This window comes from Schistosoma haematobium, chromosome ZW (genome assembly GCF_000699445.3).
Source record: "Schistosoma haematobium chromosome ZW, whole genome shotgun sequence".
NCBI lineage: Eukaryota > Metazoa > Platyhelminthes > Trematoda > Strigeidida > Schistosomatidae > Schistosoma > Schistosoma haematobium.
Window position 1 is genome coordinate 55,999,559 of NC_067195.1, and position 16,182 is coordinate 56,015,740.

The following is a 16,182-nucleotide window of genomic DNA, read 5'->3' on the forward strand; positions in this document are numbered from 1 at the left end:
TGTTAGAAGGGGCATCGGCCTCGTGGCTTCCGAAGGAATTCGGCTTTCACCATGAAGCGTCATAATTCTTCTAAATGAAGACCTTCTAACTCTCAGGGCAGAGTTAAAATGGTTTGAATTATTTTTTCTGGTAAGCGTTTTTTTAGCGAGTTAGTTTTCTACGGGATGGGGACGCTAACCCCATGCCCAACCCTCCTCCTTTACCCGGGCTTGGGACCGGCAGTAACTCTAGAAGAGCTACAGGCGGAGTTGAGCTACAATTCTCCATATACAATATAATGTACATTGGTTTGTGAAGTTTAGATAAATGTTCGAGACTTGAACAAAATCATAATAATAATGAGAATGGGACAAGTGTATGAACAAACATAGTTAAGATCGACGCGTATTTATATATTGGAAAGTAATAATGCAATGTAGAGCGAGTGTCATGGTTACCAGTAATCACATCTATATAAGGGTAATGCAATTATGAAGTGATTGGTGTAATCCCTTAACATGACACGAAATAAAATAAATGTGTGTGATTATATGAGAAACTAATATCAGAAGAAAAAGGAGGTCGAGAAGAAAATTATACTTAGCTAATGTAATTGTGATATTTTGTTGTACCATTAAATTGTCCTTTAACAACTTTCCCTGATTGATATGTACCCTAATTATAGTAAAGCACCTAACGTATGACTGTAAAGTACCGAAATGAGATCGTAAACTGAAGTTAGTGTTTGGGACAATACAAAAAACCTACTCATATATCTGATTAAGTAGTCTAGAGTTTTAAGTTTAATTTGAAATGGATAACTGAGTTTTGTTTCAAACGTACGCTTGTTTTGAAAAAAAGATTTATTTAAAAGTTTACCCATTTTTAAGTCGTATCAGCGTCAAGTTGGTAATGTTCCCACCAAATCACACTTTAATAATTGAAGTGACTACAAAATCATCTTTGAGATTTAATGTTTCAGCACATTGGTTGTCCTTCAATATTTCCCTGTTGTTTAATTCTCTTTAAGTTTCTGTCTACTTTTCATACTAATCAGGTTACAAAATAAGGACAAATTACGCACTTCTGGATGCTATCTGCTAAAGATTGTATGTTACTGTAGACCATAGCTAGTTAACGTAGGGACTGTGTTTAGAAATATGATTTTTTTGATCAACTGTTAAAATATCTGTAAATAACTAGGTTTACTAAATGATCAGTCCCGTACTTTTATTTTAACAGAAGTAGACTTGAGTAAAGAGAAGGTATGGTCGGAAAAACGCGAGAGCATACAATGGTTTTGTTCCTGTTTCTCTGTTATGTTCAATGGTATTTTGCATAGATTACTCAATTTCATCTACCTAATCAAGAGCAATATGTACTCATATCTTCTGAGAATTTTATAACTGTCCAATAGTTGCGATAAAGTATGTATAACTACAAATTCAACCAAAGTATTTCCACTTACTATACACTCAAGAAAACAGCACAATATATTACAAGATTTACATCACAGACTAATCTTAGTTAGACAGCAGAAGAAAACCAGGAAGCTCTGGATAGTTGTTTCGTTCTGGTGAGGGACTCCTCGGCAGCGCATATCTACGATTCTACCTCGGTTGAACCCGAGGCCTCTTGATCTCACGTTGGGCTCAGTGATATAGATGGTTCAGCACTCATCTGCGATGTAAACTTTGAAATTCAACCTCCATACACCCCATATAGTAACAGTATATTGCGTACGCCTTCATATTAAAAGAAAAACGGCGTTAAAAGAATGCAAACACGAATAATCCTATAATTGTCATGTATAATAAAATCTGAGGGTCAGCTGATACATACTAGCTTGTAGTTATTATATCAGTGAAGTTAAATTCAAAAGTTAAGTAAGAACACACAATTTCAAAACATGAGTCTAAATGATAAAAAAGTCATTTAATTTTAATTATAGGCAGCTTTTCTCAAGCCTTTGTAAATACTTTGTAAAGCTATTAAATTAAATATAAAAATAAATGCCATTCTCGATTATATGATTAATGTTTAAGAGATAAACATCTTATAGACACTTTTTACACAAGTACTTTTAACTGTACTGTAACAATATTAATGAGTTACGGACTTGAGATAAGCACCATTATGAGTTTAGAGTTGATATACACTTTGTATTTGTTTGTGAACAGGAAACATTTTACTCCCAGCAATATCTATGTCGTACCGTACCACATTACACGTGCTTACACGATATCAAAGAAAAGTAAATCAAGGATGTGTAAGAGGGAGTAGTTTTCGTAAACCCCATAGAGTATAAAACTATGATTTTTCAAACAAAAATTTTATTTATATAAAACAAGAATACCAGACTCATAATTTTATTTTACACACCATGGATCATACGTTCTTTGTTGATTAAATGTGTTGTTTGATTGATCAATGCCATTAAATTTCTAGTATTGTAAGACCAATCATTTAAAGCTTCCGTCGGCATTTTTTTGGCTATAAAGTGTACCACTCCTTCAAGTCGATCAATTTTAGCATAAATTGTTTTATTTACCACTAATTTCGACAGATATTCCTCAGTTTTCTAAAGAAAAATACAGACAGTAAACGTATAGCAAAAACAGTATTAATGGAGAAATGATTCGAATAGCCGAAAAATATCAACATTATTCCCTGAAATCGAAGTAGTTGCAATGGATTCCACTGAAGTAAAAAAGTATCTTGGTAGAAGTGTTTTGGAAGGAAAATCAGGAGCACACTATCCAACGAAGATCCCACTTATGCGTACACTCAGAAGATAGGTGAAATATTTGAGTAACCCTAACACTACATTTATTTGTATCACATGAATTGATGATATTGAAATACTTTTAAATATAGGAGGTATTGAATAGCGACTAGGACGTTTTAGATGTGATTTTGAAACCATGTTAGATTGCTTAAAATGGAAGGTATGTTTCTGAAAGATATAAAACTCTAAGAGGGATAACATGCGACCGTTCAGCTACCTTGACGTGGTGGTCGGGCTTGCCCATCGTGACGAAACAAACGAGCTATACTGGCTGGAACAACCGTCCCTCAAGGTCCTACCATGTCAGACAGGTCGGTTGAAGAGCAGAAAGACTAAAAGCAACAAACAGTCCGAAGGCGAAGTCGTACTGCTGACTGTACAGAAGTGTGACAGCAGTAAGGTGTTTCCTTCAGACAACCAGCATGACAGCGATGCTGCCTTCCCACAAGGGTGGGGTTAGAAAAGGTCGACCCTAAAAATGCACACCTCGCCTTATCCCATGGATATCCGTCTCCGGCGGTAAGGTCTCAACAAGTAAGGAGCTAACACAAAAATTACCGATAAAAAGGTCGTGTGTGATCGATCTCAAGCAGTTGTCCGTTGGGCACTGCGATCACGCTCTCAGGTCACTAAGACCACCTCTAATCCAATTTCCTTTTCAGGTACCTCCAGAAAAATCCTTCCACGGTGTGGGCAACCGGGAAGTGATAACCGCCCGCATACCTCTGACAGCACTCAAGACCACTGTATTCATAATCAACCTCCCTCATCAATTCCTATTATTCCTCCTACATCGACTTTCACCTCTAAACTTTCTCTTTCGGCTTCCCCCTCAAGTGTCACCATAGCCAACGATTCTAGTGCTCAAAACACTGTCCCAGGCCTACTGAAACCTCGCTCCAAACTACACATTGGAGCCGGTCAGCAGGCTTCCTTGGCTAAAACCCTAGAATCTCGTACCACTGATGTATGTTGTGTCTCCGAAACACGCATACAGGATCTCAGTGTAGTCATTCACTTGACCTCACCTCGGCAAAACGGAGAGCCGACGAGATACACCCACCGTGTATCTGGTGACGCAATGGCCAGTCCTCGTGGACTGGCAGGTGTAGGCATAGCACTAAGCATGAAGGAGGAACAAGCACTGTTAGAGTGGATCCCCGTTAGCAGTCGTTTATGTGTTGTTCGGCTAAACAGCTCCGTAAGAACTCGGAAGGATAGGGACACACGTCGTTGTCTTTTGTCGTTTCTGCCTACGTTCCCACTGACTGCAGCTCAGATGAAGTGAAAGATGAATTTTACAGAAAGCTATCTGAACTTCTTCAGAAAGCTAAACGTTCAGACATAGTACTCGTAGCAGGTGACTTTAATGCCCACATAGGTAGTTTAAACCAAACAGAAAGGCATTTAAGCGGGTATTTTAGTATTCCGGCACAACGAACAGATAATGGTGATCGTCTGCTGTAACTGTGCTCAGACAATCGTTTATTTTTTAGCAAACACAAATTTTAAGCATAAGGAGAGACATCATCTAACATGGCGACCCCCTACACCAAACCAACGATGGACTCAAATAGACCATATTGCCATCAGTCATCGTTGGAGAGATTCAACAGAAGATTGTCGCTCATTCTGGAGTACCTGTTTGGACTTCGACCATGCCCTAATACGAGCACGCATCTAATTGTGCCTCACTAGACGCAAAAAAGCTCTTTACTCGAATACTACTAATAGAGTCAGAGCTTATGGCGAACTGTCATCTGCTTTTGCAACATCAAGTGGTGCACATGGGTTCCAGTATTCTGAGGGAACAAATGGCGTATGAACCAATCGTTGGTCGCCGGCTACCATGGGACTGCATCTCCTCACGATGCTCCACTGCCTTGTGGACCAGACTTTTAGGTCAAAGGCTCGTGGTGTGGCCCCCTAAGAAAACCACCTGCTTCTATCTAGGCACCCGGGCAGTATCACAGCCCACACACAAATAAAATGATGGTATTCACTGAAAGCTCTATTCTCGCTACGATTTACAGTCAAGCAATTCACATTATTATTATTATTATTATTATTATTATTATTATTATTATTATTATTATTTACTACGTCATTTATTCACCCTCTATTCCCACTCTGTGTATACCTATTTTTCGACTTATACAGCAGCTCGCCTAAGGTGGAAGTTCGGCTCTATCTAAACGTTCTCGAGTCACTGGCTGGTTGATAATTGTATGCTACCACCGAATACGAGTACTGAAGCAGTTTTTCTGAAACCACGTGCATCATTCAAACTGGCTGCCTTCAACGTTCGCACACTTATGCATGTTGGACAACAGATAGGGTTGGCTATGTCTTTGGAAAGTCTTAATATCGACATTTGTTGTCTATCGGAGACCCGTGTTCAAGACCCTGCTGAAGTACTACAAATTCGCTTTACATCTGTCGCTTCAAAAAGCTTGTTTTACGTGCGCTTATCCGGGGGCCCTGTGGCATCTTCGCCTAGTCTTGCTGCCGTCGGTGTCGCACTAAGCGCTAGAGCTGAGGCAGCACTAATTGATTGGGTCCCCATTAACAGTCGGTTATGTACTGTTAGATTAGGAAGTTCCATCAAAGTGAGAAGAAATCGGCGTGAGAAACGATGTCTTTTCGTCATCTCCGAGTATGCAACGACAGATTGCAGCCCGGATGCAATCAAGGATGAATTCTACCACCAGGTAACTGTTCTTCTCCAGAAATTGTAGTACTAGATGGAGACTTGAATGCTCAGGTCGGGCGTCTACGCACAGAAGAGTCGTTTAGGTGGCCAATGGGGACTTGTTGGTCGCAGGACAGATAACGGGGACCGTCTACTGCAACTGTGCACAGACCACAACCTGTTTCTGGCTTGCACTAACTTTCGACACAGTCATCGCCGATGTGCCACCTGGCGTCCTCCCTCGGCATCTCAAGCCTGAACTCAGATTGATCACATCGCGATCAGCTAACGCTGGCGTGGTTGTGTACAAGACTGCTATTCCTTTTGGAGTACCTATCTGGACTCTGACCATGCCCTAGTTTGCGCCAATGTTACCTTCCTTTCAGTGGACAACGAAGTGACCGCCACCAAAGGATTGATGTCAGCAAGTTGGTTGCAACTCCTATTGCAAGTAAGTATCGAATCGAGCTAGCTTCTAGGCTAGCTATCATTCCACCGAGAAGTATAGATGAGCATTGGTCGCAATTGCAAGCCATAAAAATGGCGAGTAAAGTCACTTGTAGGTTCGCGAAATGTCCCGCTTATAAGCATTGGGTTTCCTCAGGCTTCTTACAACTCATCGAAGCCCGTCGGTCTACTCCGGGTGGCCGTGAGTTTGACCACAAACGAAGGATGTTACGCAATGAGATTGGGCAAAGCTTGCGTGAGCACCGAGAAGCCTGGTGGTCGAAGCGTGCTAATGAGTTGGAAGCAGCAGCTGCATCTGGTAACTACTGGAAGTTCTCCCAACTCATCCGAGCCACTGACAGCAAGAAGTCTGGTGTGAGCGAAACAATCTGCGAAGATGACGGAACGCCAATCACTAACATCCATCGACGATGGGCAGAATTTTTCGAAGGGCAGTTCAACTGGCCTGCTGCTCCGGCAACATCGGTCAGACTGTCCTGCCCTCCATGGCCGGTGACGACTGATCCACCAAATGAGGCGGAAGTCCGCAAGGAACTCCAACTCTTGAAGTGCTACAAATCACCTGGCCCAGATGACTTACCTCCGGCTCTTTTTAAAGATGGTGGTGACTTTCTGGCTAAGGGACTGACGACGTTGTTTACAAAGGTCTGGGAACTAGAGAGGGTACCAACGTTATGGACTGGGTCGATAGTTGTCCCTATCTTTAAAAAGGGTTCACCTCGTTCCTGTAACAACTATCGGGGGATAAGTCTACTTCCGATTGCGTCCAAGCTATTGACTTCCGTCATACTTCGTAGGTTGTTCAAAACCCGAGAAAGATTGACTCGCGAGGAGCAAGCTGGGTTTCGTTCTGGTCGAGGATGCATTGATCATATCTTCACCCTCCGCCAAATGTTAGAACACCGTCATACTTATCACAGGCCAACAATCGTAGTGTTTCTTGACATTAGGGCTGCGTCCGATTCGTTGGATAGAACTGTTCTCTGGGACTGTCTATTGAAGAAGGGTGTGTCTGAGAAGTTTATTAACATCCTAAAAGCCCTATATACAAACAACTCAGGCAGAGTGAGGGCAAAAAACCACCTCTCTCCATTGTTCCATTCGAGCATTGGGGTTAAACAGGGTTGCCCAATCTCACCATTCCTCTTCAACTTTGCCATCGATGACATTCTGGAAACACCTCTGATGGATGTAAGTAATGGCGGTGTGGATCTGTTGCCTGGAGAAAGACTTCTCGACCTTGAGTATGAGGATGATATTGTCTTACTGTGCGATAATGCCCAAGCCATGCAATCCGCACTTAATCAGTTGGCAATCAGTGTCCGTATGTATAGTATGTATTTTGCACCTTCGAAGTGCAAAGTACTTCTGCAAGACTGACAGGATCCTAATCCTGTACTCACCCTGGATGGTGAGCAGATAGACGTAGTCGAGAAGTTCGTGTATATGTGTAGCTGCATACGTGCTGGTGGTGTTGTGAGTGATGAGATTAATGCACGTATACTGAAAGCCAGAGCGGTTTATGCCAATCTGGGCCACCTTTGGCGTCTTCGTGACGTCAGTCCGGCTGTAAAAGGTCGGATCTACGACGCATCGGTGAGAGCAGTTCTGCTCTATGCTTGTGGAACCTGGCCTCTCCGAGTTGAGGATGTTACATGACTCTCTATGTTCGATCATCGACTTCGGTGGCTTGGACATGTTCTACGAATGCCATCTCAGAGAATTCCACGTCTTGCATTATTTGCCGACTCTGGGACTGGTTGTAAAAAGGGGAGAAGTGATCAGTGTATGACATGGTGTCGTGGTATGAAAGAAAGGTGCAAAGGGCTGGCCTGTGTTGGTCCTTCACGTCTCCCTGGCTGGGGTCCGAGAGATGGTGCAACACAGTGGCTAGAGACGTTATCAGATATGGCTCAGAATAGAAGCCAGTGGCGATCCTGCTGTAACTTTCTTTTACTTTCTTCATAAAAAGCGGTTGTATCTTTCTTAGCTGAAAGAATTCTTCCTGGTTGTACCTTTCCGTTTCCCCCATTATTATTATTATACTACCTTACACTAATCTGGTCCTTATTGTTCCTTTTTTCTTTCTTTTACGCTCCTTAGCTTCTTTTTTGTCTTCCCATTTCCATTTATTTGTGTGGCGCATACATATTTGGTGCCGTCTTGTACCAATATTAATGTGTTCAAATAAAAACAAAATAAACAAGTGGTGTCCGTTAAGGTTGTCCACTTTCTCCATTTTTGTTTAACTTCATCATAGACCTACTGATGGGAATAACATTCTCGTCGACTGAATTATCGGGTATTGACCTCCTTCCAGAAAGTCCACTTATCGACTTAGAATACGCAGATGACATAGTCCTGTTTGGTGAAGACGCTGATAAAATGCAGAGTCTTCTGGTAGCACTAAGCAACAATGCCAGAATATTTGGAATGCGCTACTCTCCCCCTAAATGCAAGTTGTTGCTTCAGAACTGGTCTGTGTCAACACCTGAACTAAGGATAGGAAATGAAGTAGTCGAACGCGTTGACAACTTCACTTATCTTGGAAGTCTGATCAGCCCTAATGGGTTGGTGTCTGACGAAATCTCTACACGGATTCGAAAAGCTCGCTTGACTTTTGCCAACTTATGTCACCTATGGCGCAGGCGAGATATCCGTCTATCAACAAAAGGACGAGTATACTGTGCGGCAGTTCGTTCTGTTTTACTTTATGACCGCGAAACATGGCCATTGGGAGTAGAAGATACTCGTAAGCTACTAGTATTTGACCACAGATGTCTTAGAAATATTGCTCGCATCTTCTGGGATCACCGGGTAAGTAATAGTGAGGTTAGACCCAGGGTATTAGGGAATGATGGTAAATCAGTTGATGAGGTTGTGGATCTTCATCGACTGAGATGGTTTGCCTGAACACCGACTACCACGACGTGCAATGCTAACCGGTGTCGGAGATGGTTGGGAGAAAGTTAGGGTCGGTCAAACCAAAACGTGGCATCAGTGCTTGAAGACACTAACTTCTAGTCTGAGCCATGTTGGTAGGTGTAGACTACTTGTTTGGGGTCCGCGTGACTATCCTAAGCAATGGTTGGAGACTCTGTTGGACAAGGATCAGAATCGATCACAATGGCGTCGGTGTATACACTCTCTGTCTTCCCTTAAACTAAGAGATACAAATCACTTCATATCTTTCTTTCTATGAACTAATTCTTTCTTCGTGTACTATGTTCTTATATACAATCTTTCTTTTATATATTACCACCATTGACTTAACCACTCCTATGAATCCAATGTTCATCTTGCTGTGCTAATGCGGTATGGCAACTTGGACTGATGCATATATGTGCCTGATCATACGTTGTAGCTGACTGACTAACATTTAGCCAGAGGCAAAAAGAAATGTTTCTGAGATAATGACATTTAAAATGGCAGAGGATTTTAATGGCTGACCAGGATGCCTCTTGAAGTAAATCCCAGAATGAGAAAACAATAAATATTAAGCCCGATAAATATATAGCAAGCAGCAACCTTACAATCAATAAGCTTCATATCAAAAGTCATTTCTAGTTTACCGTTACTAGTTTTACAATATATTACTGTTAACGGCATATAAACTATTTACAATTAATTATTTTTGTAACAGTTATAACACTGATGAAATATGTGTTTAAAGTTACAACATAAGTAAGTTTAGAAGCTGCAAGTACATGGTAACTTAATAATTCTTAAATATGATATAGACTTAATTAAATCGACACAATTACTGATATGCAGTTTTAAACAATAGAAACCTCATTGGGTTAAATTATTTAACAATTAATATGTCGAGTAAACCCGATGATGAAATCTAAGGTTGTTTTATTGGTGCCAAAAAGAGGTTATCTAGTTTTTGTCATTACATGTAAGTTCCTTCTACAACGGATGACCTCGAAGACATTTTCCTAATTAATATTCCCCTAAAAACTTCCCGTTAACTGACTGTCATTGGTTTTAGCTCGTCAACCATGATACGTCTCCTAGTCACTACATATTACCACAAAAAGCGTTGTTCCTTCATGATTTTTGACTTCTGTATACAACGTAAAGTTATCATGAACGTTCCATTTTTATTAGTGTATACATTATTAACGTTGAAGTCTTGTTGTGTCCATGTGTTGTATTAGAGGAACCCTCAATCATTTATAAGTAGACCTAACCGTAGCCCAACTCAAAACCCGATCCCTTAATCGTTTTGTTAAGATATAAGTCGGAATCTACATAACTAAGGCAATAAAAGTGAAATCCCAAAACGATTTATCAGAAAGTATTAATGAAGGGCTACAGCAATCGAATATTATTTGCACTAAACAAAACGCTTGAGAAATGAGTTTAGTATGTTTCGCTTTATTTACTAAATTAAGTCATTTATTTCCTATCCATCAAATCTAAGTGAAAAAGGATACTGAATAAGTATGTTTCGTCAAATTTTTATCCACGATTTCAAAAGGTAAAATTTATTTCACTGGATTATACTCTTTAAATAACATCTCCAAACCCTAATCTTTCCGATCACTGCCTATACTCTTACTACCTCTACCACTACGGGATTTGAATCGACAACTGCATCTTTGTGCTAAAATGGTATGGCAACTCGAACTGATGTACGTACGTACGAAGTTCTACGTTGTTACTGACTGACTGAAACTTAAACCTCTCGCGAAAATATAAACGGATTAGAGGAACACATTAAGATATCAAAAATTATGCTGCACGACTGGCACTAATTTTACATATTAGGCTACTAAAAAATATAATACTAAAATATTTTATCAATTGCTATTGACTTTGAGATAAGTTCAGAGATGATCACATAATAGACAAGTTAAAGAGACAAATGGGATCTAAAAAGAAATAAGTAAACTTTGAAGACATTTATCATAATCAAATAGTTGAATGGAAAACGCTTACATCGATATCCAAATCTAACAACTGAGATAGCCGATGGAGCCGAATTCTTGTATAGTATTCAGATATTACACGAATATTGTGCTCAATTACTCGTAAACGTAGATCACACCAGCGTGTTTCGCATTCCGATTCATCGGCTTTCTTTAAAAATACATCAGTTTCTGTACGTAAAGCATGCTCGTATAGATTACAGAATTCATCCCACTTTAATAATTCTTGTGTTGTAAATGCTTTGAGCATATCACTGAATAAAAATTATTGAGACTAGATTGTACTATATATATATATGCTCATTTTTATATTGTCGCGTCAAATTATTTTCGAAATCAGATAAATTATTTTAAAAACTATGCTGGTTCCAATCGAAATTTTAAAAAACAAGGTGCAGAGTGAAAAATGCTAGTTTACCCCAATTACTGCAGGCGAATGAGTAGTGAGAGTGGACTTAGAAGCAGAATATGCTTGCTCGGAAAATACTGTTCGTTTTTGATAGTTAGTAACTATCATGCAGCTAACTGATATCGGTTTAAGTGTTTAAAATATTGATATTTAGAAACAAGCACAATGCATTATGAAGCACACTACATGATTAAGAAAAATATTACACATTTGATACTACTAAGAAACAAATCTGAAGGCAGGGAGCTTGGTTTCTCAGGAATTTAGTGCTTGTGATGCCAAAAATATTTGGATGTATTATGTTAGAAAAGTATTGATTTACCATCCTCAATTAGTGATAGCAAACTTGAGGGTTAGGATAAAAGTGAAACATCTAAGATGTTTTTTAGAAGGCTACCGGTTATTAGAACATTAGTACAGGAGAGGGTTAATAGTAAGAATAGAAGTCTTAAAAAATGAAGAAAGTCGATTGTAAACAAGATTAACTTGAATGATGTAAAACATATGAGGGTAGTTGTCGCTTCTCCGCTGCTCACATTATGAAAGGATGCTTCACCTTGAGGCTGGAAAGTGACTGAATTAGAAGTGACCATGGCGACCTAAGAGTGTGACCGCAAGGCTCCCAAGACAACCACCTGAGGCTGATCAATCTTTTTAATGAATAGTTTCTAATGGACTGACTGCATAATTTAAAGGGCTTATCACCACTACAGGAAATCTGTGGAGCAAGATGAGGTGTGCAACTATTGTGGTCAACTTCTTCTAGCCCCTTCTCCCGTTTTAAAGTGGTATCGTTGCAGATCATGGTTGTTCGAGGGACACGTTATATTTTTTCATACCGTAGCACATTTGGGAGTATGAATTCGTATTTAGACCATAGGTTTAGTACTTTCATACTTGAAGCTCTCCGAACGACCTGTCTGACACTGTCGAACCTAAAGAAACAAGTGTTTTAGCCAATATGGTCCGACTAAGTTGTCACGATAAGAAGCACAACTATCACCCCAAGGTAACGGCTGAGCATTGTAACGTTAGGACCACAGATACGACTTAAGTTTATAAGTTTAATATACACATATATGTGAGATAATTATCCAGTCATCAATTTAGATTGTTGTATTATGACATTTTTCAGCATGAATAAGATTGTAAGCAATTGGAGGAAATTTACTTATCTATTGAAAACATTGTTTGTTTCCTTAGCTTTATTTTATGACGATAATTAATTGTGCTAATGGAAGTATGACTAGCACCTATAATGCAACTACTAGAACTTGAGTATCCAGATTGCTAAACTTAAGCTCTGCCCCCGAATGCCATGGTATGGTCGAGAGTAGGAAGAGTCCAAACCAATGGTGCACATGAACTCCAGGATTACAAGAAAACAAACTGCGTATGAGCCTATTGTTGATCACCGGCTACCATGGAACTGAATCTTCCTACATGAGTTTGCAACCTCGTTTATTGATAACCCTATTTTTTATGGTAAAAGTATGACCTAAAAGTCAAAATAAATATTAAATGCTACTCATATGAGTAAATAGGTTTTTCTATGAAGCCTGTTGAAGAATCAGTAGATAGAAACAAGCACTTTAGATCACAGAAGTATTCATAATTGAGTGGGCACAATCTGGGAACTAGGACAGCCGGTAACTTACTGAAAATATAATCAATATAATCAATCTATTGTAAGCAATTTAGCTGGCTGAAAACTAGGCACAAATACTATCCGCCGACGCTATTTGTAACGCATTACTTTCTTTATGGGCACAAACCACCCTTCTCAGTAAGTAAACATTAAAGGAAAAGTTAATTAGTTTACTCCAGCTCAGAAATGTACTTGAGCTCAGTTTTGTAAACTTTTACGAAGAGACTGATGTCTAAAAAGTAAGGGTCAAAGGAAAGAGAATAAACCATGGCTTAAAACTATGAAGTTTTGGACAGAATACTGGATTCACTAAAAAATATAACGACCTTACATTGACATGAGTATATATCTCGTTTACGTTAAGCCACGTCTGAATTCAGACCTTTCAAAAGTAGGAAATTTATCTTGGACAGTAGTGGAAAACTTCTAGAGATGATGTGTAGTTTCCAGATAAAATACGAGCGGTCTCATTTTCATAGCCAGAAAGCATACATAGAAAAATGTATTACCATAACAATAAGGCTCAACTTACAAGTAAACTTGTATTTTTTCCATATCCTTTACCAGCTTTCGGCGACACATCAAGTCATGTTGTTCGTTGTCATAAGGAGAAAGTAACAAATATATGATTACATGCCTGAGTACCTATTAAGAAAAACTTAGTACAATGAACTGAAACATACTAGCAACCGCTTTTGTTCATCTTCTTGCACACTTTTTGAATTGTATATCTCCCAATAATTTTTGCTAATATTCAAGTAGAGAGAATCATGAGCATTTAAGTTAATCATTAAGTTGTAGAACTTGAGTTTCAAGTCCTCGTTTTCTGCATCAGCAAAGAACTTAGTTGATATTTTATTGCTTATGATTTGGGTGCGGATAAAGTCCTTTTTAGCCAAACAAAGCCTCATCTGTTCCAACATGAATTCCACTTTTTCCTTCTTTTCCATAGAACCAAATGTTTCAACCTGACATCAATCAGTTAAGAAGTGAAGCGTACTTGGAGATCCTGTAATACGGCAGCAGCCCCTTCAATATCTCCATGGGATTCTTTGATTCGTGCCAATTCCTTGGTCAAACGTGCTCTCTCGGTTTCTACATAAATCTAGGGAAGTGAAATGAAGGAAAATATCTAACTTTGCCTTCTGTGACATTCCTAAGAGCTTCGATTAACTCGAGTTTAACCGGTTCACCCGGTGTTTTATCAAGATATTCCATAGCTTTTTGAACCATCTTGGATACGGACTGCTTCATCTGACCGTGCTTCTTTGTCATTAAAATGAGATGCTCATTAAGTCGTGGCCACTGAGAATTTTCAGCTAAAATTTCGACAATTGCTTCCAACAGTCGCCCTGTAGATATAGCATCAGAAGCCTATTCTGGGGTAAAACAAATTAGGACATACTGTTCTTGTTTGTTTTTCGAGAGAAACACACTGTTCGACAGCAGACTCAAAATTGCCAGCCTATATTTTTTTAAATAAGCATCTTCATTCCTATTTACAGCCAGTAATGAATCATCATCTGGCTTAAAACGTACCGCTAATAAAGACTTCACTGTTACGAGTAAATTATCGACGCTAACGGAATAGTCGACTTCCATTTTATGTTGGATCTTGTCGTCCATGATTTCTTTAAGAGTGTATGGTTGTCTTACTCAGGTGACGCGAATATCGGAAAGAGCGGCTAGACTATTTGTTCAATATCAACACTTCGTTTCCAAAAATTGAGTTATGTTAAATGATCACTTAAGATATAAAATCGTTCAAAGATACTGCCAAAAAATGGCCTTTCAGCGTATCTGCTTACAAAACTGTTGTTGTGAAAGGTTATGTGGACTCAAAATTAAGAGTTAGGGAATGTATTGTTTTAGTCGGTTCTCTGTGTCCAGGAGATCGTGAGAAGCATTATGTTGGAGAATCTAGAATCGTAAAGAACGAGAGAAATAGCAGGGAAACCAACCAATGAGCACATGGAATATGCTCATATTAAGTAATGAAAGCAGTCGACAACAGCTAGGAATCACCTAGGTATGAGATTACGGCAACATGATAATCCAGACTTGAAGTTGATGACTTAAGGTTCTGAATGCGTTAATCAGTCAGAAAACAAGGTAAAACTCAAGATGGAGACCCAACTGACAAGCAATCCTACACTGCTCTTTTCGCATAACTAAGGAAGACCACACTGACTGATACGCATAAATTAGACATATCCTTATACTACAGTTTTTTGTCCACATGTGGTCCACGTCTTACATCACTATTTAGGGGGATGACCAAAAATCGACTGATGTGAGAGAACAAGTTTTAACCTCTTACGCTGCAAAGATCAATTCTCGTTTCCCATCAAGATGTATTTTTGCTCTGGAGCGAGTGCTTGAGGAATTTGGCATGAAGTACTTGAACTATCCCATTACAATGCTCCAAAAATAAAACACTTGTTAACTATTTTGGTTTCGAGTTTGAGAACGCTCAATTCGTGCTTTATAAAAGCCTGTGATATAGCTTGCAACTGAATCATGTTGAAATTACAGCATGTGGAAGGCATATACATCAGACAGAGAAGCATGACAGTAATTCATTATTGGCTTATAATTATACACAGCACATCCCTAAAAGTCTCAGAGTTTCCTCCACTACTCAATATTTTCACTCGTTTGAATCCGCACTTGTATGACATTTTTGAAATGATTGTTGACTGTGATGACTTCAATGGTGTGCCGAATTCTGTTACTGGTGAAATTGTTTATTATAATGACTGAGTAAACTGTTATGTGTTACTTTTCCAACAAAGCAAGTGATATAGCTTGATTTCAATAGGAATTCAAGAATGCAGGCGAAGGTTTATATATATCATTAATACACAACCGACCGAAACGACAATTAAATATAAATCATTTTACACTTACTGTCAGTAATACGTTTTTATTACATGATCATCATTACCAATGTTTTGTCCTTGTTTTAGTAGCGTTTGTTCCGCACCACTCTTTCAAAAACCTTACGCAATGCAGGGGAGTTGTTGTTGTAACAAACTTCGATTGATCCCTTGGTCCAGCCTAACTGCAGCTGTTTCTTTTAAAATGACAATACTAAAAGCAGTGAAAGATATGAAAGACAGGTAGCAGCCGACAGAGTGCCAAACTTGATGGGCTACCATCGGTTGACGTTTTACAGGTTGAGGAAGTTAAAAGAGGAATTTGTGAGGAACTGCAAGGTCACTAACAGACAAACCTGCAGTAGGGTACATCCTAACAAT

General features: G+C 39.2%; 1 protein-coding gene across 4 annotated transcripts; it reads right to left on the bottom strand.

Annotated features, from left to right (window-relative positions):
- Positions 1-287: 287 nt before the first annotated feature.
- On the bottom strand, positions 288-14,681 carry PSMD12_1 (26S proteasome non-ATPase regulatory subunit 12). 4 transcript variants are annotated; one of them, XM_051211820.1, is made up of 8 exons: positions 14,462-14,681; positions 14,328-14,387; positions 14,060-14,296; positions 13,923-14,027; positions 13,606-13,890; positions 13,455-13,567; positions 10,876-11,119; positions 288-2,561 (listed from the first exon to the last, which is right to left on the bottom strand). In XM_051211820.1, the coding sequence occupies exons 1-8, from the start codon at positions 14,546-14,548 to the stop codon at positions 2,355-2,357; spliced, it is 1,338 nt and encodes a 445-aa protein (XP_051071926.1). In that variant the 5' UTR covers positions 14,549-14,681; the 3' UTR covers positions 288-2,354. The 4 variants fall into 4 exon arrangements, with proteins under 4 accessions (XP_051071926.1, XP_051071927.1, XP_051071928.1 ...); XM_051211821.1 differs by having other exon boundaries at positions 2,297-2,561; positions 13,923-14,296; XM_051211822.1 differs by having other exon boundaries at positions 2,297-2,561; positions 14,328-14,681.
- Positions 14,682-16,182: the final 1,501 nt, after the last annotated feature.

Coding starts and splice junctions, on each gene's coding strand:
- PSMD12_1 (XM_051211820.1), bottom strand. CDS start 14,548: ATGGACGACAAGATCCAACATAAAATGGAAGTCGACTATTCCGTTAGC. Junction 14,388..14,461: donor CAGTGAAGTCTTTATTAGCG/GTACGTTTTAAG, acceptor AAAAAAATATAG/GCTGGCAATTTTGAGTCTGC. Junction 14,297..14,327: donor TCGAAAAACAAACAAGAACA/GTATGTCCTAAT, acceptor ACCCCAGAATAG/GCTTCTGATGCTATATCTAC.